This window comes from Porites lutea, chromosome 6 (genome assembly GCF_958299795.1).
Source record: "Porites lutea chromosome 6, jaPorLute2.1, whole genome shotgun sequence".
Lineage (NCBI taxonomy): Eukaryota > Metazoa > Cnidaria > Anthozoa > Scleractinia > Poritidae > Porites > Porites lutea.
The window spans coordinates 32,890,216-32,913,600 of record NC_133206.1 but is presented as its reverse complement, the minus strand read 5'-3'; the positions used below and the strand labels follow the sequence as shown (position 1 = coordinate 32,913,600).

At 40.5% G+C, this 23,385-nt stretch overlaps 1 protein-coding gene across 1 annotated transcript; it reads right to left on the bottom strand.

Moving 5' to 3' along the window:
• Nucleotides 1-1,251: 1,251 nt before the first annotated feature.
• Nucleotides 1,252-18,634, bottom strand: LOC140940022 (uncharacterized). The gene is made up of 16 exons (XM_073388884.1): nucleotides 18,553-18,634; nucleotides 18,355-18,443; nucleotides 17,967-18,079; nucleotides 16,886-16,981; nucleotides 15,459-15,546; nucleotides 14,520-14,767; nucleotides 12,819-13,077; nucleotides 12,100-12,310; nucleotides 10,830-11,042; nucleotides 9,254-9,345; nucleotides 8,692-8,757; nucleotides 8,220-8,280; nucleotides 6,807-7,478; nucleotides 5,982-6,254; nucleotides 3,556-5,145; nucleotides 1,252-2,239 (listed from the first exon to the last, which is right to left on the bottom strand). Exons 1-16 carry the CDS (start codon nucleotides 18,617-18,619, stop codon nucleotides 2,208-2,210), a joined length of 4,170 nt encoding a protein of 1,389 aa, XP_073244985.1. The 5' UTR covers nucleotides 18,620-18,634; the 3' UTR covers nucleotides 1,252-2,207.
• Between the last annotated feature and the right edge of the window lie 4,751 nt (nucleotides 18,635-23,385).

The window sequence follows — 23,385 nt, the reverse complement described above, 5'->3', positions numbered from 1 at the left end:
GCACAGGTAGCCCAAGGTTAAAATATGAGCATCGGGGCATTGTTGCCTAACATTCGAAATATAAGGATTTGTATGGGAAAAAAACCTATCATTTCTGTATCCTACGAAAATGAGAGGATTTCAATAAAAAACAGCTTACCTTACTCAAAATGTGTGTTACGTCTCTCCTGTGTGGTCCACGGGCAGATTTATGGCCGTTTTATGGGTTTTGATGTAAACGGTTTTCTCTCTTTATACCGACTTGGTAAACCTTTATGTAGAAATTCCGGGGAGGTAGCGAAAAAAAAAGAGTCTCCAGATTTTGGATCTCCAGAGGTTGGCATCTCTGACGGGGGGTGGGGTACTCACTATACGGGGAGGCTCCGCCCGAAAGGGGTACCTTTTTCAAGCTTCAGGTATATGAAAGGGTAGGAATTTCACGAGTTACAGTATATGGAAGGGAGGGAAATCTGTCGTTTGGGTCAGTAAAAGGGCCCAAAAGGGCTAACAGATGAATTTTATGGCTTTCAAAAGTCGAGAAAAAGTACAATTTTTGTGTCCTTAGAGCGGGGTTCGACTGTGTACAGGCTAGGTTTATAACCATCTGAACTTGTCGTCGATTTGTTAATAAATAAGGACTTGGTGGGGTCTAGAGGGCACTAAAATAATTGAGAGAAACGAGTTCCCAGACTATGACAAGAGACAACTTAAAAAAGGTGCAACCGATTAATTCCAAGGTATACAGGTAAGCGAATCAACAGGGCTTCCCCTGCAGAATCAACGGGTTCGCTTATGTTGTCTGATTTGGTAAATACAGATACTTTTTATGCATACATAATATTTGTACACTAAATGTTTGTACACTAAATATTTGTACATAAAATCTTTATAAATAGTACTTTGACAATAGTTAGATTACAGGGGCTATAATGGGTATACTACAGGAGAAATAGGTACCAAAAGCAACCTTGATTTAATAGTACTTGGATCAGCGTTTCCGGGAAACTGCTCACCTACCCCTTCCCTAAATCAACATTTTTGCCCTAAACGAGAAGTAAGTGTTAATGTTGGCTTAGGGGTGGGGTAGGTGGGCAGTTTCCCAGAAAACCTAAATAGCTCCGTATGTGAACGGAGTTTCCGAACAGTGAATGGAAGCTAAGGTCTTGTATGTACAGAAGGTTGCAGCTTATCTGTACACGAAATGTACACCGCTATTAAATGCACGGTTTATTAGCAAGTGAGTTTGACTGTCTATTATTGAGATACACCCTCTCTCGCAATCAATTTTTATTGCCCGAGATGTTACAAATTTTATATGGAAGAATATAAATATACAAAGGTACAAAATAAATACGAAAGAGTTTCAAGATTTGGTAACCGTTTATTACAAATATCTGAGGTTAAAAAAATCGTTTTTGGAAAAAGTATTTTGTTCGCCATGTACTTAAGATTCTGAAAAGCATAATCATAGTAAATGATCAACGACTTCCAGTTACCCTAGATCGGTAATCAGAAACGTCAGGAGTAAAGAAAATAGTTACTTAGGATGTAGAAAAGTTTACGTACGCTTAGAGCTATAATTGAAATGGTACGAATAGGGGTGAGGTGGGGGTTTCTTTAAGAGGGGTCTGGTCTAGGCTTACACAAAGTAGTAGTGTGATGCAATAAAAAATACAGTTTACCTCCGAGCATTTAACTAAGTGAGGTAGCTCGGGCGTTTGAAAACTAACCTGAGCTTCGAGCAGAACCTTTCTGTGAAGCTCTGAGTGGTGCTAACTTTCGAAAATTCTTGAGTGCACCCACTTATGGCAGCCACACGGAAGCACAGCAAAGAATTGCTAGGTGTCTTTTTAATTCCGGGAGGTTCTCAGTTTTGAACTTAGTCACCTTTACCAGGTAGAGTAACTGATTAACTCTTTTTCAAGACAGTTAAAAGGTTTAAGTTGCTTCTAAATTTAGCTTCAATCTGTCACTTCAATCTTCAATTTCCTGACGTACTTATATAAGACTTTCTCGACTAGCTAAGTAAAAGAGAGATTTAACCACACACTTCATATGCCATCATTAAAGTACTAATCAAGTAAATTAAACAATAACTCTTCGCATTCTATGGACTACTGGGATTAACAAACTGCCTACACATCATTTGCAGTGCTTTATTGCGATTGCGCGGGTATTATGAAAAAATATTGCTTCTTGCATCCGGTAAGTCACAGTCGGATCCTCTGTCAACTAAACCTTGCCATCTTAGCTGGATGTTCTGAAAAGGAAACAGGGTATCATGCATTAGAAGATGACATGCGCAACGATTTATATTTTGCTACTCTCAAGGGTCGGAATAGCCAGCAAACAGCAGATGCATTTCCGGTCGTCGCTTAAAAAAAAAGCGACGACCTTAGTGTCGTTAATCATATGATGACGGACTGGCCCAAAGTTTAATCAAAAGCACTGCTCAAGTGTCCACTTCCGGTTGACGTGAGGCCCTCAAAAACGCCTTTGTTTAAGTTTCCTATTCATATCCCGAGCGCAGGCTGCGAACAAGTTCTCTCAAATCTCCCTCGGTGGCGGATCCAAAGGAGAGACCCGGGCAACCCCCATATTTTTAGACCAAACTGAGGCCAGAAGGACCGAAAAAATTTTTTCGAGACCGGGCCTACCCTTATCTAAGGGTCTGGATGACCGCTCCCCCCGCCCCCCCCCCCCCCAACCCCCCGCTTATCTCAAGGTCTGGATCCGGTACTGTTCCATTCCCTCCACTAAACGACCTAGGGTCGGCTTTCTTCACCTCCCCCTTCCCAGGAGAGTTCTTAAGCTGAAAACAATGAGCCGGCTGCGATACCCTAGTTTCGAAATCCACTCTTACTCCTGAATAAAGGCACTTAAGACGAAATTTTACAGGGTTAGCCTTGGTATACCATCTGAAGGGAAAATATTCTGCCGTAACTTCTATCGAGAAGAAGCCCTGTTTACAGACAACCTCCTGCTGGTATTCATGAACATACCAGGGAGCTTAAGCGAAGGCGTTTTTTTTAAGCGACGCATGCCCTAACTGGAAGCTAGCCCTTTACCCTTTTAATTTGTGCTGCTCAGTGTCTTTACTTTAATTAATAAGTCCTGCACTTTTAGTCGCGGCTTCGCCGCAAAGAATGTACCCCGGGCACTACAATCCCGCCTGCTATGCAGGCTATAAAATCTGGGCAAGAGCATTGTCCAAGAATGCAAAACATCCACTTCCGGTTGACGTGAGGGGCCTAAAAACCTCTTTGTTTCAAGCTCTCTATTAAGTCAAGACAAACCTTGTATCAATACGTCATTAACTATTCAGAGTGAGGAACTGTGGGGTCGTTTTAGGCAAAGGAAAGAAAAAATGGCATCGAGAACAGCATGGACCGGAGTTTTTTTGACGCAGCATTGCTTAAGGTATAATCTAAATTTGCGAGGTTCCATCACGGCAGATCGCTGCTGTCGTTCCCCAAGGCCGTGGGTCGCTCCTTACAATCCCACTACATCTCTTGTTGGTTATGAAATAACTAAAGACGGTGTTAAGAGGGTTTTAATTATGCAAAGGGCTCTCACCTTCACTTGGAAAACCTGGATACTGGCCGTTCCTCATGTGACTTGCGTACGCAGCGTTAAACAGCTGCTGCTGACGTAACATACCACCATAACCCATCATACGGTCCTGCCCCCCTGCCATCATAGCGTCCATTGAGGACGCCATCTGTTGTCTCCGCTGCTGTTCAAGAAAATACATCTGTTCTCTAGACAGAGACTCCCGGGATCCTGGGAGTCCCCCGGGATACCGGTATTGCATGGAATTCAGGTCCACAAATTGCGAATTCGCTCCCGGTGGCATATCTGAGGGGTCCACGTTTCTTTGGTGTGAAGCTGAAGATATGTTTGGTCGATATTGAAGAGCAGGCGGTATCATTTCTGAAGGATGTTTGTTGCCGTACATATAAGCACTCATGTCACCTGCGCGAGAACCCGCTTCAAACCTCTCGCGTTTCTCTTCAGCGCTGTGCAGTAAATTGCCCATTAACATGTTTTCTCGCATCCTCGCTCGATTCGCCGCATCTAAACTTAAATACTGGGCCCTGCGATCAACCGGATTCCCTTGGGATGGGTTCATTCCCCTTAACATGGACGTAAAAGGCAGGCGATTATTCTTATCAGGAGGTGGTTTCTCGCCGCCCATTCCAGGCAAGGATGGTGGCCCCGCATCGTTAAGTTCTTGAAGGAAGCCGCCTGGAGTGATAGAAGACGAATCAAACTGTAGCTCAGGCCAGCCTTTGTACGGTACCCCCACCCCCCTCGGGCTTCCTTCCTTCAGATGTTTGTTCATGTCACCTGACATCCGCTGACCAACAGCGTCTGTTTTAGCAGGCTCTAAATGCCCGTTTTCAGATACACTCTTCACTGTTCTATCTTGCATTGGCTGCTCTTCCTCACTGTCGTTCGCCTCGCGTATCGGTCTCAGTTCCGGCATTTTCTTGTAGAAACCTAAATCAGAAGCCGTACTGTGAGGCGTTTTCTTAATAACGCTCTCCGCAGCATTTCCTAAATGTTTTCTATCGTTAAATTTCATCCCCACATTATGCTCATAAGACTCTTGCCGACGAGGGTCCCCATATGGACCAGGTCTGTCTAAGGCCTCATTAGGTGCCATTCTATAAGGGGATCGTCCGTGCGGGTTCTCGTAAGAGGCCCTTCCTGTAATGTTCTCAAATGGTCCTTTACCAGAAGCCATATTAAATTGCTCGTTTGATGGAGTGAGCCTATCCCTGCTGTCTGGTGACCTCATGCCTGGGCGCGCCGAAGCATGAGGCATAGGGTGTGCACCTTGCGGAGTTGGGGTTCCCTGTGGTGTACCCTGAGCAGAGCTGTCCTGTGCTGTAGCACTTTCTTTGCGGTGATGGTCATCCCTTGAAGCACCGCTTAATATGTGGCTAATAGAAAGCGTGGCTGGAACTTTATTCCTCTGCTGCTGTTGTTGTTGCTGCATTCCTTCAACGCTCAGTTCGTCCCTTTCATTAGGTCGGCTTTCTTTAGGTTCACCTTGCTGTTCTTCTTCTTCGCCGCTATCTGAACTTTCACTTGCTTGTTTGCTGCCTGTGGGACGCAACGCTGCGTCTCTTGTTGGTTCAGAGGGATCTCTTGCTTTACCTTTAAATAAAATGAAAAGTAGTTAAGCAGTTTACCTGATCATCATTTACTGCTTCAAAATCGCTAGCAAGAGAAAATAGCAGATATCTCGCGACGCTATCAAGGTTTCCCCGCGAAATGACGTCTGAATAACGAGCGCAGAAATTCCATACTGATGGTGCGCCACTACTGAGATCTGGGAAGATTTTTCTTTGACCAATCAGGAGCACTATCCAGATTTGGGTATTAACGAGTCAACAGTATGGAATATCTCCGATCCTTCCTCAGACGTCATTTCGCGGGGAAACCTTTGGTGGCGTCGCGAAATGTCTGCTGTTTTCTCAAGCTACAAAATGGCAGGAACACTTCATTTGTTCTATAGGCCTTCAACATTATTTTACGCAAATCACTTGCGCTCAAAATAAACAGAACGGTTGTTTACAGGAGGTTCGATTGCAAAAAATAATTTTTAAAGAAAGATACTGTAATTATTTGAACGGCCAACATACTTGGTTTCAACGTTTATCAGTCCTTACTCAAATGTTAAAGGCACGTTAACATAATATGTCAAACCATTGAAATCAGGCCTCAGCATCTCTGGTTTCTAAGTTCGTATTGACAAAACTTCACTACTTGATTGTTCACACCTTGTTGGCAGCAATTAAAACTAGTAATGGACTGAAAATTAACGAACAGAAATAGCCAATAGAATGAAAAATCATGAACTCGGACTTGCGTTATTAGCCGATTTGTCACATCGGGCATTGCTGTATTAAGAGGCCGTAAACTTCAGTTTTTAGACAAACATAGGGTAGTCCTGAATTACTTTGATTCAAAACGACGTTAATTAACAGTACCTTCTTCTCTAAGGGGCGACTCTGTTGACGGTACTCTCTGAGGAGCAGCTTCAGGGGTCCGTCGGTCTATGCGCCAAGGTTCTCTCCCAGGTACCACGGGTTGCCCATACGGTGCAACACCAGGTGCCCCATAAGGCATGGGACCATTACGTGGATACCCAAGGAGCGCCTGATTAAAGGACTGAGGTCGGTAATAAGATGGTCCTCCATGGGGCTGTTGGGGCTGGCGTCCTCTTTCTGTACCTCCAGTTACCGAGGAAGGTGTTGGCTCTCCTGGAAATACAATCGTCCACACGGGGGTGAATCAACAAACGTACATAGGGTGCGAGTAAACAGCACTGGTTACACGCATTTTGTTAATTAAAATTGCGCCATGGTTCGTACTTGAGTTTTCAATGACCCTCGTCAACGCGGCCAAAGGTACTCTGTTATGTTTACCAAACCTTAATAATTTTTCCCCATATGATATGATTCATCATGACACTTGAGGGTGTCCATAGACCTTTTTCTTTTCATTTACCCACCTCCACCCCTTTGCGCTAACGGTCGATAAATTCCTAGCGCTTTTCTCTAGAGAGAAAACGGAATGTCTGTAAACAAGCCAAGGGAACTGACAACTCTAAGCAAATGACAACAGTCAGCCAATATATACACAGTAAGAGGAATGTTAGAAACACTTTTTATTTCATACGATAGTCATTGTACAGTACATATATACCATTTGTTTTTCTTTTGTTTCTGGGTTTCGTAATGCATACTAATGAGGTTGAAACAAAGGAAAAATATAAATTACCTAAGATCAAAAAATAACTACAACAGACATACCTGATGTAGACACTGCTGGGACAGCCTGCTGTGGGGATGCTTGTCTTGCTTGTTCCGTCTGATTAGGGCTATTCATGTCATTCTCTCTACGTGCAAGCTCCATATTTCCACCTGCACCCGGCATTCTGTAAGGAAATGGCATCCTTCCAGCCATGTGCTGTGGTGGATAAGGAGACGCCTGTGGTGGCTGACCCATCTGGCTCACGGGATTCCCTTGAGGGTATCTAAACCTATTAAACTGGGGGCCTGGTTGTGACATACCGTATCTCCCAAATGCAGCTGGGTTGAATGCGTTCTGATAAAACTGTGGAGGGTATAGGGGCCTTCCATCTGGGGCAAAGTGTGGGGGCCCTGGAAACGGCATTCTTGAAGGATGATGGGAAGGCATCATACCCCCATTAGCCATGTTGTTAGGTAACATGCGATTTTGAAACATTGGCTGCATGCCAGGTGGCCCCATCTGCTTTGCAAAGGGGCTTTCATTGGTTTGCGGTGCATTACGAAACATCTCTGGCCCAGAACCTGCCTCACCACGCCTTCTCTTCTCTTTTCTGCTCTTCCTCGCAAGTTCTTCTTCGAAATCCTCATCACTGTTGTCATCATCTTCAGGAAAGTGTTTCTTTAGTTGCCGGTTGAAAGCAGCTTCCAGACTGTTGGCCATTTTTGTGTACACTAAATAAAAATGGGGTAGATAGTTAGTTCCCAATTAATGATGACATGAAGTACAGTCAAACCCCGCCTACTACGGACACCTCATTATTATGGACAGTTTACTTTGTCCCTGGGGAAAGAAAGTCCTGACTTTCTTTTCTAAATTAACCCATAAAACAAAGGCACAGCTTAGTTTTTTTAAAATAATCCACTTCAAGGTATCCTGATATCAGATTAAAATCTTCATCCAATGTCAGATGGCAAATAATAATATTGAGACAAATGTGTGTGAAAATGAAATTTAGCTTGACATACATTTGTCACATTCATCTCTTTCCCGGGAACATACAAACACCTAATTACCCAGCTCCCAACATCCATAGCTTCATAGCTTACTTAGTTGGTTAGAGCGTCGCACCAGTATCGTGAGGTCACGAATTCAAATTCCATTAAAGTGCTAAATTTTTTTTCAAGCTTCTTATGCAATTGCATAAATTGAGTTCACAACTGTGAGGGCTCATTCTTCATTTGATTCTTCATTTGAAATAATAATATTCTGGAAGAAACCCAAAGCCCACATGTCAATGTGAAACATTCTGTGGTCTTAAGGATACGATATCCAAACCTCCTTTGCAGTAGTAATTTTCATCATATTACTCTTCATAAATCAATTTTAAACAAATTTGAAATTCTGAATTTACATTGCCAAAATTGCACTTGCATAAAAAATTATAGATGATGAGGACATGAAAATCCACTTACTGCTATCAGAACCATTGTACTCCAGACAGTTTTCAAACATTAACTTCATATCTGCAGTAAACTGTAATGAAACAGAACTCACCATTGATTAACACAATTGAAAATATCTTTTGCGAATCAAAATAGTTAATAAAACTGGACGGAATCCCAACTGCCAAGAACTCTTTAATTGCCCACCCAATATATGAAAGGTTGACCACACCCTTGTATGGCACTGCCAGCTGAACTATCAAGCCTAAAGCACAGTGTCTTTCACCACACCATCATACTCAATAATTCAGCTTTGTGCATTGGGCACAATTCAGAAACTCAAGGTCAGTTGATACGCACAGAGACTCTTCCCATGAGTAAATAACTAAGCCCTTAGAAATGTCAAGGTACAATGCAAAATTAGGTTAGCACTAAATAAGCCTGTGTGGTACACAGAATGCTCAATTCACACGATAAATAAAAGATAATTAGTACTACTCACATCATTTATGCTTTTGTATTTACTGTCATCAAGTTTCTGCTCAATGGTAGACAAATCCATTGGTTCCTGGCAAAACAAATTAAAAGTGAATACAGCTGACTCTCACAAAGATGGACACTTTTGGGACCTGCAATAAATGTCCATCTAAGTGTAATGTCCATCTTATAGAGAGTCAATAAAGGGGGTAAAGGAAGGCAGGGACCAACTCTAGGTGTCTGTTTTACCAAGGTGTCCGTCTGATGGAGAGTCAAATAAAGGGAGTAAAGAAAGGCAGGGACCAACTCTAGGCGTCTGTTTTACCAAGGTGTCCGTCTGATAGAGAGCCAAATGAAGGGAGTAAAGAAAGGCAGGGACCAACTCCATTTTACTGAGGTGTCCATCTTATAGAGGTGTCTGTTAAGAGAGAGTTGGCTGTAATAACACATAGGTGACAAAAAAAATATTCATCAGTGCAAGGGTGTTTTGATGGAACATCAAATTTTCAGGTACAGCTGTACTGACAATACTGAAAAATTGCCTGAATCAGTACGGACGGTAGATATTTAAAGCTTAAACAATATACCTCAATAATTTCATAATACTGAGGTGCATAAGATTCTTCAACAGGCTCCAGGAAAGGCCAAGCATTGTTATGCTTCTTCAAGGCATCCAACACTAGGAAGAAAAGAAAGATTAATAATGACAGGGTTTGTACCCTTTTTTCAACAAAAAATTCAAGGACACATTTCGCATTTTTCAAGGACTCCATTCAGTGCAAAAAAGAGCCTCGAGTCTATGCTTTTTTTTTAGTTCTTCCACAACATTAGGAATTTTATCTCAAAGGTCTTTCTGTGTTTTCTCCTTTTCCTTTGCACTTTTCCTTAACCCTTTAAGCCCCGATGTCAACATATAAATTCTCCATACTGACCTTCATACATTTCCTTAAAAAAATAGTTGAGAGAGTTTGATAACAGATCAAAGCATTTTTCTTTGGTGATCATTTTATTAACTCTCATAATCATTTCTCTTGGCAACATATGGATATTGTTAGGAGAAAATTGATGTTGGTCACTATCGAGACTTAAAAGGGTTAAACTATTAAGTTAGCATTGAAATTCAAGGACTTTCCAGCACCAACTGCAATTTTCAAGGACTTTCAAGGCCTTGAAGCTTTATTTTAAAATTCAAGGACTTTCAAGGAATTTCAAGGTACCTGCGAACCCTGTAATGATTATGGTTACATGCATCTAAGTTTTTTACACCACAAAGCTCTTACTACTATGGTACTATATAAATCAGGTTGAAGGCCTATTATTCTGCGAGCAGTATCCTTCTGTCTTCTTGATCAAAGAGGAGAAAAAAAGGCTCGGCCTTAATCGTGTCAATCCTTTGAAGCAGCTGCAGCTTGAACTTCTGGACTAGTCAATCTTTTTTTCCTTTCGTCAACTGGGTTTTTTGTGTGAGCATCAGTTTAATGATAAGCCGATGTTCAAAACAAAGCCCACTGTACAAAAGTGCAAGGATATTAGGCCTAGGTTTGAATCTGTATCCTAGAAACATGCAACGCATGCTCACCAAAATCAAGTAATTATTCTAAAGAAAAGCTCCGCTGGCAGGGTGTGGCCCTATCTACCTGATGACTATATACTTCTAACTGTATTCTAGTTAGTCCTCTACCCCTACACCTAAGGGGAACAAGGGTGGTGATGGCACTCGTCTACCAACAATGTACCAATGTGGCCCGGGTTCAAGTCCTGCACTGAAGCCTGGGTTGAGTTTAATGTTGGTTCTCTCTTGTTGCAAGAGGTTTTTCTCCAGGTACTCCTGTTTTCCCCTCTCCTTAAAAACCAACATTTCCAAATTCCAATTCCATCTGGAATGCACGGACACGTTTAAATGAGTTCATAAGAACTCCTAACTGTTTCGTGGGCACAATTTTACAGTTTTTACTAAGTTTTTCTTTGTTGCCACACAATTTGATTCTTTAATCATTCTATTTTTGCTTCCCTCAAAAATGTTGAGAGTGAAAACCCCCATTACCACTTTGGAATGTCCACTACCACACCTGTGAAGAGAGAGAGGGGCGGAGCATTGCTGCCTAGGGCATTTGCATAAGGTCATTTATGTCAGCATGTAAGCTTCTTTAACAGATCTGATACCTTTATACATCCCAGTGTAAAGGTCTTCATCTCTATCTTCAAGGTCAATGTCTTCTCCGACTTCTCTAGTTCGTGAGCTGGGTCTCTTTTCCACTTCACTTTCCTTGCTTTCTTCTTCTTGACCAAAACTATTTTTCAGTTCCTCAGGATGAAATTCACCACTAGCCATGAGCCACTGCCTTTCTTCCCGCATACGTGCTCGTTTGGCTCTCTCTGCAAACAAAGTTATTCTTTGGAAGTGAATGCCTGTCTTTACATACATGTATCTACTGTGTGCAGGGCATCAGAATTCAGCGTGCAAAGAAAGTCTTGTCTGATAGCCCTGGGCTAGTAGATTTTGTTATTGAGCTAGTGAATTCTGTTCTTATGTAACTTGCCCAATGGGCAAGTGAAGCTTTTTGGGGAATTCAAATTACAGAAGAACTGCTGTCAATCCAGCTCATCAAAATTTTTTTAGGGCTAGAGAAAAGATTTAATTAAGAAGGTGGCGATAGATTAGATCAGAAGGAGAAGAAAACTTTTCACGTGGCTTACAGGGTGTAGCTGCATGTGGTGTTAGGTATGGCTGGGGTTTGCCCCCCATCCCTGGGAAAATTTTTATTTTAGGGACTCTGAAAAGTGCACAATACATTGTGGGCACAAAACATTGTGAAGCGCACAAGTGACAAATAAGTGCCCACGTTTCTTTGCCTTCTTATCCCTAATCATTCTTGAATAAGATAAGACACACAAAGCAGGAATGGTTTCCTTTTTTATGTTTTTTCATCATAAGATTCTTTCCAAGGGCTGAAATGCAGAGCTTCAGAATGGAATATAAATACAGTGATTTCACAAACTGTTACTAGATGTAGCACAGTTTAGCATATCATAATATCGTGATATTATCTTAATCAAGTATAGATATTCATATTGTGAGAAGAAATAGTGCAGTTCACCAATGCATCCGAGTATCACTGCAGCCCTACAGCACCCCTTATTTTACTGTTGTCACACAACACCTGTCACACCATGGGTATTAAGGAGGAAAGCTATGAGTAACCTAGAGAGACCTACAGTGTATGGTCCCAGCTCCCAAGCATGAACTTCCAAAGGCAAAGTCAAGAAAAACAACCACAAGGAACAAGAAAAGCAATATTAAAGCATTGCACATACTCAAAATGGAATTATTGAGACTTGTTCCACTCTCCCTGTTAATTAAATATGATTCATTACAAAATAATAATCTAACTTTATCATTAACTTAAAATCATTATCAACATCATTATCTAACCTTGTTGCCTTCTCTCTTGCTGCTGTTGTTTTTCTCGTTGTCTCTCTTCCTCTTCTCTTTTCCTCTCCTCTGCCAGTCGCTCTCTTTCTCGTTGTCTCTCATTCTCCTCTTGTTGTTCTTCTTCCTCCCTTACCTGCACTTTTGATGCTATTCTATCAGAAGCTCTTCTTGGTGCCATCTCCATTAGAAGCTTTTTCCTCATGGCTTTATCCTTTATTACAGAGCAATGGTAAAAGGATGTCACTAATAGCCCACGTTTGATATATTAAAATTCTAGCACGACTCCATGGCTTCCTGGTAATTTTCCTATATTTGGTTTGGTTTTCTTTGTGTTCAAGTCTCTGCTGGGAATTGCCAGAGAATAGCATTATGAAAAATTTGCAATTTTGACCCTAAAGCCTCGGAGTCATGTTAGAATTTTAATATATTGAAAGTTGGCTATTTCTTTCAAAAAAAAATTTCCTCTACTTCACTTCCTTGTATATGTGTATAAGTTAAAAAAAAAACACCAATCCTCATGTAAATTCACTGATTTAAAGTGAACACACCATTGAAGAGCTTTTGAGGCAGATATTTATCATTTATCTCTCCAAGCTGATGTATTGTCATAATCTGCAATGCAGGTACAAGTCTGTACCTTTGATGAGAAGATAAGACATCATTGCTACATGTAATCAATCTTTCCTTACCGAGAAACAACATAATGTAAGCAACTGTACCTTTGCCTCAATCATTTTGCCAATCTCTGGAACAAAATCAACACTGAGTGTCTCATAAAGCATCTTCTCATCTTTGTGTTTACTCTTCTTGAATGACTCAGCAAGCTGCTGCCACTCTTCCTCAGTGGAACACACAACAGTCCAGAGTGGGCAGCCCTGTTTTTGCTGCTCTTCTTTTCCCTCAGAAGCTACCTCTTGATCCTCATCATTTTCATCTTCATCATCAGCATAATCACTGCTGGGATGCTCACTGCTTGGACTAAAAAATGCCAGTCATTACGTTAACCAGTTGTTTTAAATCAAGCTCAAGTCAAATGTGCTCAGAGTACTGTAGTTTCTAACATGCAAATAAGCTCCCCATTTTGTGGATATTGTGAAAAGCCAAGTGGCAAGCAAGTGGCACACATATTTGGGGATGCGAGAGCCCCTTGCACTTTGACCCTCACTTGCACATTCTTTAATGACTTGAATTGCTTACCACCTTAAATGGAGAGCTTACTCGCCATGTAGTTTCAAATTTCCTTTATTTTGATTTTGATAAATACATTAACACAGTCAGTGTAAGAGGTCACTCATAGGGAATGGCCAACCGAATTAGTATAAGTAATAGCATGATTTGTAGTGATATTTGGCATAAATACCACGAGTGATATTTCAAATTGTTATACGCAATTGAATGAGCTATTAGGCGAGTGAAATTTGCGACAATTTTGAAATATCACGAGTGGCATTTATGCCTTGAATATCACACACAAATCATGCTATTATTTGTTTCTACTACTACCCCCAGGGTAATGGTTTGGGTAGTTTAATAAAGGTTACTGTGAAAGTAAATGAACAAAAGGGGATGGTGACAAGAAGAAGTATCCACCACAATACAAATTTATAACCTTAAGGGGTTTTCTACCTCTCAGAAAGAAACAAAGACAGTAATTAGCCTGAGAAAAACAGCCAACATTTGGCGACACTACCACTGATTTCCCCGCCGAATGATGTCTGAGAAACGAGCACAGAATTTCCATACTGATGACGTGTCACTACCCAAATCTGGGTGGTGCTTTTGATTGGTTGAATCAAATTTCCCATGCAGCACGACCAATCAGATGCACTACCCAGATCTGGGTAGTGACACGTCATCAGTATGGAATTGCTGCGCTCGTTTCTCAGAAGTCATTTGGCTGGGAAACCAGTGGTAGCATCACCAAATGTCGGCTGTTTTCTCAGGCTAAGCCATAATCTAACCCTGGTTAGTAACATCTGTGAAGCAGTGCCGAGATCCTTGCTCTGGGCCCCCAACAAACTCAACGAATTACTGGAAATGGGTTTCCAATTCTCTTCAACCTGATTGGCAAATCAACAATGTCTTTTTTAATGGGCCAATCATGGTGTGTTGTCAAATCCGGATACACAGGTAGGTGTCCAGATCAAGGATCTCGGCACTATTTTGCAGACAGACTTAGCTGCAGGTTTAGTTTTGTCAGTGGCACAGGCTAACTGTTACGGGCCATGTTAACTTACTGCAATGATATGATACCTCTTAACAAACCATGAAGCAAATTAAACAATTAAAATTTGGGCCCGGGGAAAGGTCACCATGACTGTGTAAAGGAAAAAATACATAAAAATTTTAGGTTGTACTGTATGACTTTGACCTAAAATTCACTGAAAACATTTCTTAGCAAGTAAAGTTTGAATGTTAACCTTGATTCAGATTCTTCCTCAGAGTCAGATGAAGATCCCTTGGCTTTCTTCTTCTTTTTGAGTTTAGCTTTCTTTTTCTTAGCTTTACCCTCCACCTTTTTCTTCTTTTTGGACTTCTTGTTGGACTTGTTTTCTGACTGTGGTGGTTTTTCTTCTCGATATAATCGTGTACCGTAGAAATACCAGAAGGTTCTTCCTTCGGCGTCAAATCCCAAAGGTTCTACACGTAAGCTGTCAGCATCCAGACCCTATTGGACATCAAGCAACACCGCAAGTTCTATGTTGATGTTATTAATATGTATGTAACTGCTAGAATCTGAAATGATTCCTACAAAAAACACTGATTAAATATCAAGCAAATTCATCTTGTGTGATCATGTCCCTTATTCTCATGACCACTCTGTTTCACAAAGCATTGACATTGCAAGGAGAAATTTGATGCTGATCACTCTTAGGGCTTAAAGGGTTAAATGACAGGTCAAAGGCAAAGCAATTCTTATTGTAATAGGAGTCATGCGGTTAAGATTGAGGGCATGAGCACCCAAATGAAGACACCTATGGAAAAATGTTCTATATTTTTTCTCTTTGTTCCTTTGGGTTGTTATTTTGGAAGAGTAAAATTTTATCAACTTTCTTGTCATGAGAAAAAAGACTACCAACCTTCAGTTAGTTTCATTAAATTAATACAAATCTGTATGCCAAGTAACTTTTATGTATAGCAGCCAGAAAAGAGAATTACTAATCAGACCGAGGAGTTAAAGGGGCATGGTGATACAGGTAAATTAACTGCTAATCTATCATGTTATGCTTGGAATGTAAAAAATTATTGTATTAATTGCTGGATATCATCATGCAATGAACAGTAATATAATATAAATCGGTGCAAGGTCAGAGTTAAACAGCCATACAAGTATGCAATTTTCTTTAATACTTCAATACCTTGAGTAGCTCAGGAACATCTTCAACATCAAGTCGAAAGTCACACAGATTATGTAGGATCTCAACTTTTTCTCTGGTGGAGAGTTTGCTAAGTGGGAAAAATCAAACAATACTATATTTGAAATTTGCTGAAAATCAATATAAATGAGAAAGAATTAATAAACGAAGCATTTTAATGACTCTGATACAGTGTAAATAATCATCAACGCTTAAAACAGAAAAGATAATCTTGCAAATTTTTCCTCAGTAATTAAATTACGACAGTGCTGCATTCTGATAACATTATAGTTAACCAAACTTTATGCCAATAATTTCAAGTTTAATCCTGAAATCTCAGGAGGGCCGATTTAAGTGTTTTCAAGGACCATATATGATAGTTAAGCAAATACAGTTGACATCTTTGCATGAAACTGTTAACAATGAACTTTTATAAGATTAGAGATGGTTGAAGAAAATTTATGTCAAAATTGGGAATGGCTGGGCAAAGAAGTTTTTATCACAAAACAATGGCTACTGTTTTAGTCGTATTCCTTTCACTTATTGCAGAGATAATTATTAAGGAATCTAATTTCACTCTATTTTTAAGTTTGGAGTCAAAAGCTTATGTATTGACCATTCACTTAAAACCTCAACAGTACTTCTACAAGGTACGATCGGTTTCTTGTATTTTGCAGAAATCAAATTTGGATTTTTCTGAAACAATTTGCGGTTTTGGACCACTCTGAGGTGAGGTTAAGCTTGTCAGATTTATTAAGTCCCTGTCAATGAGGTTAAATATCTTGACATCAGAGTGTTTGAACAAGTCAGAAATCTTTGTACAAGTGACAGAATTCCCAGATCAGATTTGATATTGCAATTTACTGGGAACAATAATGTCAAATCACAAACACCAGCTAGGGATTTAAATGAAAAACCCTTCCCCTTGGACTAATATTTTTACAACTTATATGCAAAAACATGTTTGAAAGCCCTTTGTGTCATCTTTGAAAACAAAATTAATTATATCTGAAAACACACCAGATTTGGTCTTTGCAAGCTAAAATCTTTCACTTTTTTTGTTTTTAAAATGTCTATCGCATAGGAAACTACTGACCACAGGAAAAAAAATCGAAAAATACAACTTGTTACAAGCGAGTTACATAATTAAAAATGTCAGCGTAAGTGAATGAAATAATTGCTACCGATACCTTCCAGAAAATAGAAAGAGTTCAGAAAACCAAACTGTGAAATATGAATTTCTGGGTAGATTTCACCACGACAAACGTAAATCGTACTTGGAAATGAAATTCTACCTGTCTAGTCACATTTCACTGCCAAGAAACAATACTTCGTTGTCCGGCCACATGCGCCAATGCAGATCAACAATGAAAGGATATCGAAACCAAGCTGACAAAAAGCACTGCTACTTTAACAGCACTGCATTGTACCTGTATTCCTGATCAGCAAGCGGATTTTTCCTCCCTAACTCATCTTCCCAGCGTATTTTCAAGACTTGTGAGAGATACGGCTCAAAATTCTCAGCCCTGAAATAAACATGGAAATTGTCACGAGCCAATGAAATATACAACGAAACAAGAATAACTATAACAACAAAACTAGACAGGATTTTCACTTAGCAGTGCTAGCCAAACAATAATTCCCCCCTTCCACGAGTCTCTAAATATGACAGAATCCACTACACACCGAGGAACGTTTAGTTGGCATAAATTTACGACAGGATATAGCAATTTCACGTGTCAAAATACCAAGTCACAAGTTTCGGTAGTTTTCTATTAGCCGACTAAACGGTCGAAAGCGTGAAATTGTTACAGCCCAAAGGGCTTTTTTTTTTGTAGATCTTCGATTGCAAAATTTATTTCAGCGCCACGTTTCCTTTCGAAAGGAAATGATGGAGGAAGCGTCCAACATCGATAAGTATTCTACGATCGATCAAGACGCGATTCGAACCTCAACGTTACAAATCGATCCTCGGCGTGAATCGAAGAGGAGCAAAATATTTTTTGAAACACGCTATTAAGACTTAACAACACAAACATATTTTTCAAGATTCCACGACAAATAATGCAAGCCACGGTTTTTATGGTCGTAATAAAAGTGTACAACAATGAAAAGAGAATTAATCGAACTTGTCTGAATGTCAACATGGACAACCTAGAATTGTGCTTAGCAAGGTTTTTGACCAAAGACTTAATTTGAAAACTAGCGAAAATAACATGGGAGCAATATTTGCACAACTCCGTGTTCGCTATAATTTTATTTTAGGGCAAACGGCTTACATTATTAGACAATGAGGCGAATTACCATGAGGCGGACTGGTGAGACGAATTTGAAACATTCACGTTTGCACACGAAATAAACTCAAATCTTGTTACATGGCATACACATTATGATCACACAAACAAAACCAATCAATGAATAGTTAAGACATTTTAAAAGAAATTTAAAAAGAATAAACTGCTGTATGAAACAAAATAAAAATAAAACAATACTAAAGTAAAACTGTCTTACGTTATTTCTTTTATGCCATACAATCCCCTCAATAATCTCGCGTGTAGATCGGCCAAAAATCGGTTGTTTCCCTCTTCATTAGAACCATCAATGACAAGTGCATCTTCTAAATCCTTAAGGAAGTGAAACAATGTATTATAAGCTTAAATAAGACCAGAGTAAAAGCGATATATGCCCGTCTAAAACTTTAAATTTACGCTACCCGTTTTCTGGCTCCATAAATTCAAATTTTAAATAAACAATACAGAGAATAACTTGGGCGAAGAAAGGTCAAAGGCTTAGGAAATAAAAAGGACGTAATAACTGAGTCTTTAGAATTAAATTCTCAGGAAGTGATAAGAAAAGAAATACACGACTTGTTCAACTGGTAATAGAAAGATTTTGTTACCTCAATTTCGAAGTCAGTCAGTCCGAAGGCAGCACGGAACAACGAACAGAAATGTGCTATCGATGGTACCTCCCACCAATTTCGGATCTCTGCAAGCCGGAAAAAAATCATAAGAACAATATTTCAACTTTCCAAAGCCACCTCGAAGAGTTGTTAAAGCAGCAGAGAAAATCTATTTACAAGGCCGATCGACAGTACCTTCCATGTCACCCAAAACAGATGGCCGACTTAGTACAATGACGACACAAGATGAAGCCGGCAACATCCGGGCTTTTCCTGTAGAACCACGCCCACAGAGGTCTGGGGCGAGAGGCCATTGTGACAATATCACGAAAAGCGAAAAAATGAAAATGCAGCGAAAACTAATTGTTTTGTTACGTTACAAAAATGTTAAAACCATGCCTCGTGTAAATAATTATTGAAACAAAAAAAAGGGTAATGTTTTTGGCCATTTAGAAATCGCCCGTTACTAACCCGAGCTCCCGAGGTATGTTTTCTTTTCTTCCTTCTTTTGCCTTGGAGATGTTCGTCAGATATTTGGCGGATTGTATTTTCCCAGATCCTTCGTTGCACTTCTATTTGTTCCGTACAATCACCCACACCAGTAATTAAAATTCTCGTATCATGCACTTATATCAGCCTATGGGCTCCTGGCACTCATGGTGATTGAACCTTGAGAAACCCCCGGCACACCCAAGGATGTGGAAGGGGAAGGCGGGGGGTTGATTTGTCTTCTTTATTATAATTAGAAATGATAATTTGGATTGTACATATGGAACGTATGACATATGGGGATTGGACATATGGAACATTTTAAAGAGTGTTCGTGGCGTACAAAATTAAGGGTGCAATCGAAGAGGCGCCACACGAAGGTCTGTGTTCGTTGAAGGAAGAAAGCTACAAGTAAATGCCCCTCCCAGTCCTAGCAATAAGGTGGGTAGCATGAAACAAGATTGAAAAACTGTGGCACTCGCAGATCCAAAACAGTTTCAAAATGTACTTGATCCCGGAACTAGTTGAGTCTACACTACTCGTTGGCTCAAAAACTGGACACACTCTGCAAAATACAACAAAAGATAGGATGGAACACACACAAACCTTTCACGCAGAGCACAAAATATCTATTAGTCTGAGCACGCATGCAGCAGGATGAAGACTATATGGGTAAAACAAAACTCAATGTAGGGCTGGCACTACGGCAAAGGGCTGATTTATTATAGGCCAATATTTCGGCTAACAAGTGTTCGGTGGATTGCAGAATGGGTTGTTTCTTGCGGAGTATGTCATGGATGTTAGGTAGAGCTGGATTTAATATAGGTAACTGTAAAAGGGATTCGGTCACTTGTACCTCTGGTGGCTGGTTTATTCTCTTTTAAGGCTTCATTTCGAGGTACCTGTTTTGCTATATGGATATCTTTTACCGGAGAATCTCTCGCGCAGACGGCTTCAGTTTGCTGGGAGACGGTGATATCATCAATTCTCCTATGGAGCCCTAACTTCTCAGTACCCCCACGGGACTAACGTATCCGCAGCTGTTCTCTCTTGATACTGGAATTGGAGGGAAAGAAATAGAATCTGCCATGCGGGATCTTACAGTGTGGGAGACTTTGAAAAAGCCACAGTGGAGTGAAGCATCATCTTTCACGCCGAAAGCCCATGGTAATGGTGATGACGATGATGATAGTGATGATGATGCAGGGGTTTCATTAGGGGCTGGGCCAGGAGCAAATTGACGGACTGTGAATGCGACTTTGCCCGGCTGCTTAGCGAAGCGAAGCGCGCGGGAGCGGAGCCCCATTGTTAAGAAAATTTAGTTATCTATCCATCAGAGAAATTTTGGTTGTGACGTCAGCGTACGCCCACCCGAACGTACAGACTCTGGGGGAAGGGGAAGGAAGTTCGAAAACACCCCGAATGGGAGGTGGATAAGGTGGAAAAGAGAGAAAGAGCTAGAGCAGGACATAGTTCTTCGCAAGAGGAAAAACATGAAAATTTTATAGCGGCGGTGAGAAAATGAGAAATGCTAGCGGCCACCAAGTTGAAAATAAGCGGCGGTGAAAAAAAATGAACAGGAACACATACAACTTTTACTCCATAAAACGTGTAACTAGGAAGTTTCTGGAAGTTTCACCTTTTTTTTTATTGGGAAAGGATTTGAAAAAAGTTGTTTTGACAAGCGGTTTTTCGAACAAAAATGGTACATAACAGATGCCGTACGCGTTATTGTATGACATTGTGCATTGTATGACGTTATTGTATGACATGTATGTTATTGTACGACATTCTAACTGAACCTATGTTGATGGCGCGTTAACTTTGAGCCATTAGTCACATACCATTCCATGTTTGTCATCTATTTACATTCGTAGACTGTTTTTAAACCCTTAATTGTCATGTTTTTTGTACGTATGTAGTGTCTGCTTACGCCGGTTTATTATCCAAGTAATTAAATAAAACAATTCATTGGCTTCAGTTTTAATTCTTACAATTTTACTTCCTATTCTATTCGAGAAACGTTTGTGTTTTAAACCAAAATATATACATTTCGTATATTCATACGTAGCTTATGTTGTTTTTCCTTCTTGTCTTCCCCGCGAGGATCAGTTTGTTTTTTTTTCCCTCTATTTTCCTCATCACTGGGAGCACGAGGCCATGCCGTTGTCGTGGTAAATGATCCTTTTTCGGATATTTCGTTTTTTGGAAGTGAAGCGGAATCCATATAATCTGAGATCACAAATCCATTTTTTGATTCTCCCAAAAAAGCACCCTAGACCTATTTTTGTTGTTGTTGTTGTTTACCGTTCTCGTTGTCTTCAACGTTTCTTTATCATTACACGATTTTATGTTTTGTTTGAGCAAACTAGTAATATTAAGGACAGCTTTGCTTTTAGTCCTGGCTAAAACTATATATTAGTGAGGTAACCCCAGACCACGCGGTAAAAACAGGATTCCTTGTCAGTGGAACTTGGATTCCGGATCCAACGCCCAGGATCCCGGAGTCCGGATTCCACCATCAAAAAAATCTTGGATTCCGGATTCCAACAGCAAAGGTTTCCAGATTCCGGAATCCCGATTACCTTACGTGAGGCGATCTATACTCGAAATACGTGCAGGGCTGTCAACCCCCCACGTCTTCGAATATTGAGGAAAGGGATGATAGATGACGTCATAATGCACGGCGCATGACGTCATTTGTGCAGTAAAACGCGCGAAAAAGATGTTGGAATTGTAACATTTGACCTGATTGGTTTACTTCCCACCAATCACATTATTGCTTATATTACAATGGCATACATCGGAGTTTGTGAGGAAACGTTCGACATTAACAGCAAAATAGCTCAAACAACGCATTGTTGGAAAGTAGAACCTACAAGAAATGGGAAACTTCGGCGATTATCTGGGAGACCGGGAGAAAAGGTTCAAAATCTTGAGTCTCCCGGATTATCCGGGAGAGTTGACAGCACTGCAGGTGTCTTTGAGGACCTTCACGAAGCTCGAGGGAAACTGCTAACAGTAGGAAGTAAAGGAAAAAAGCCAAGAAAAAAGGGGAAAAAAGGTGGAAAAGCATCACGTATAGTCATTGACGCTATACACATGGGTAGTGAGGGAAAATAGTACGAAGCGACCAGGTCACCGGTCTTCTGATTCAGAAATATTTTCCCATGCAACACAACACAACACAGATGACAAATTATCGTGTATAATATGCACACAGAATGACTGTTCTCAGAAGCCTGTTACGGACATATTACGTCCCTTGGGCCAACTATTTGACGTTTTAGTCAAGGACTCGAGCAACTTGAATACCTAACCCTTTCTCGTTGCACATAAATATACAACCAGTCTTTTCCTAGCGGGGTCTTTTTTAAATACGTGAATTAATGATTACATACTGTGAAAGGGGGCGTTTTGGAGTGGGTGTATATGAAAATCATTTGCGTGTGAAAAAGAGAATGGAACCTGAATGCACGCATAATTATTTCATTTTACGCTACCTCGGTGCCATAAAAAAGTACCTGTCAACTGAAACGTCTACTTTTTTCACATGTGAAAATGTGTCTCTGCATAAAACAAGAAAAAACAAAGGGAAAGGAAGTCGACTCAGTACGAGCGGTTAGAGCGCTGGAATAGGCCCTGACTAATTCAGTCCGAGCCCTTATCGCTACTTAGATTTGTTCTCGGTCAACTCCTTGGTCACCCTTGTAAAATAGACAACAGGGTCTCCACCGGACAGTTAGGATTCATAACCTTGTGGGGAACAATGAAAACTAATGGTTTACCAGTAATTTTGTCACCTAAAGAGAGAATAAACTCATTCTCTCTTGGTTCCGTTATAAAAATCAGTTTTTTTAGTCACAAGGGGTTACCGTAGGGACGTTTTAATATAAGCAAGAGAAGTTGGATGTTCAGATGGATTTAGGGTAAAGGTTCGCACTTGTTTTTGCTTTTAGCATTCAAGGAGTAGCTAAACACCAACAACGTAGTTTTCAAAGAGTGCTTAGCGCAAGCCGAGATGCATTTTATCCCAAAATCTGCCCTTTATATGTTAATTATCATTTCCCATCCAAGGGCTTTTCAGGCACCCTTTAATTCTGAAATTAAATGCTAGGGCTTTTCAAGGACTTCAGGAAGTACGGACCCTGCGGTATGTAACGCATCTAGTTCTCGAAGCAACGACTGTAATAGGAGCGGCCGTAAAGATCTGAAAATAACGACCCTCCTGTACTTTCGAAATTATGAGCCTTTCGCGAGGACGTCACTTTGACGGGGGGGGGGGGGGGGGGGGGTTGACAATAAAGTTATTTCCATGAAGTTTTCGAAGTACTCAGGACGCAGAACGTCCCATTATAGAAACCGAAAAACTAGAACTGCCGCCACCAAGTGAATAACATAACATGTAAAATCCCTAGAGAAGTGCGTAAGAATAGCGACAAAACTTGCTTTAAAAAGGATGATGAAAGCCGGTTTTAGTTAAAAGAAACGTTGTTAAATTCCAATTAACTGTCACAGTATTAGTTCGTTTGAAACGAG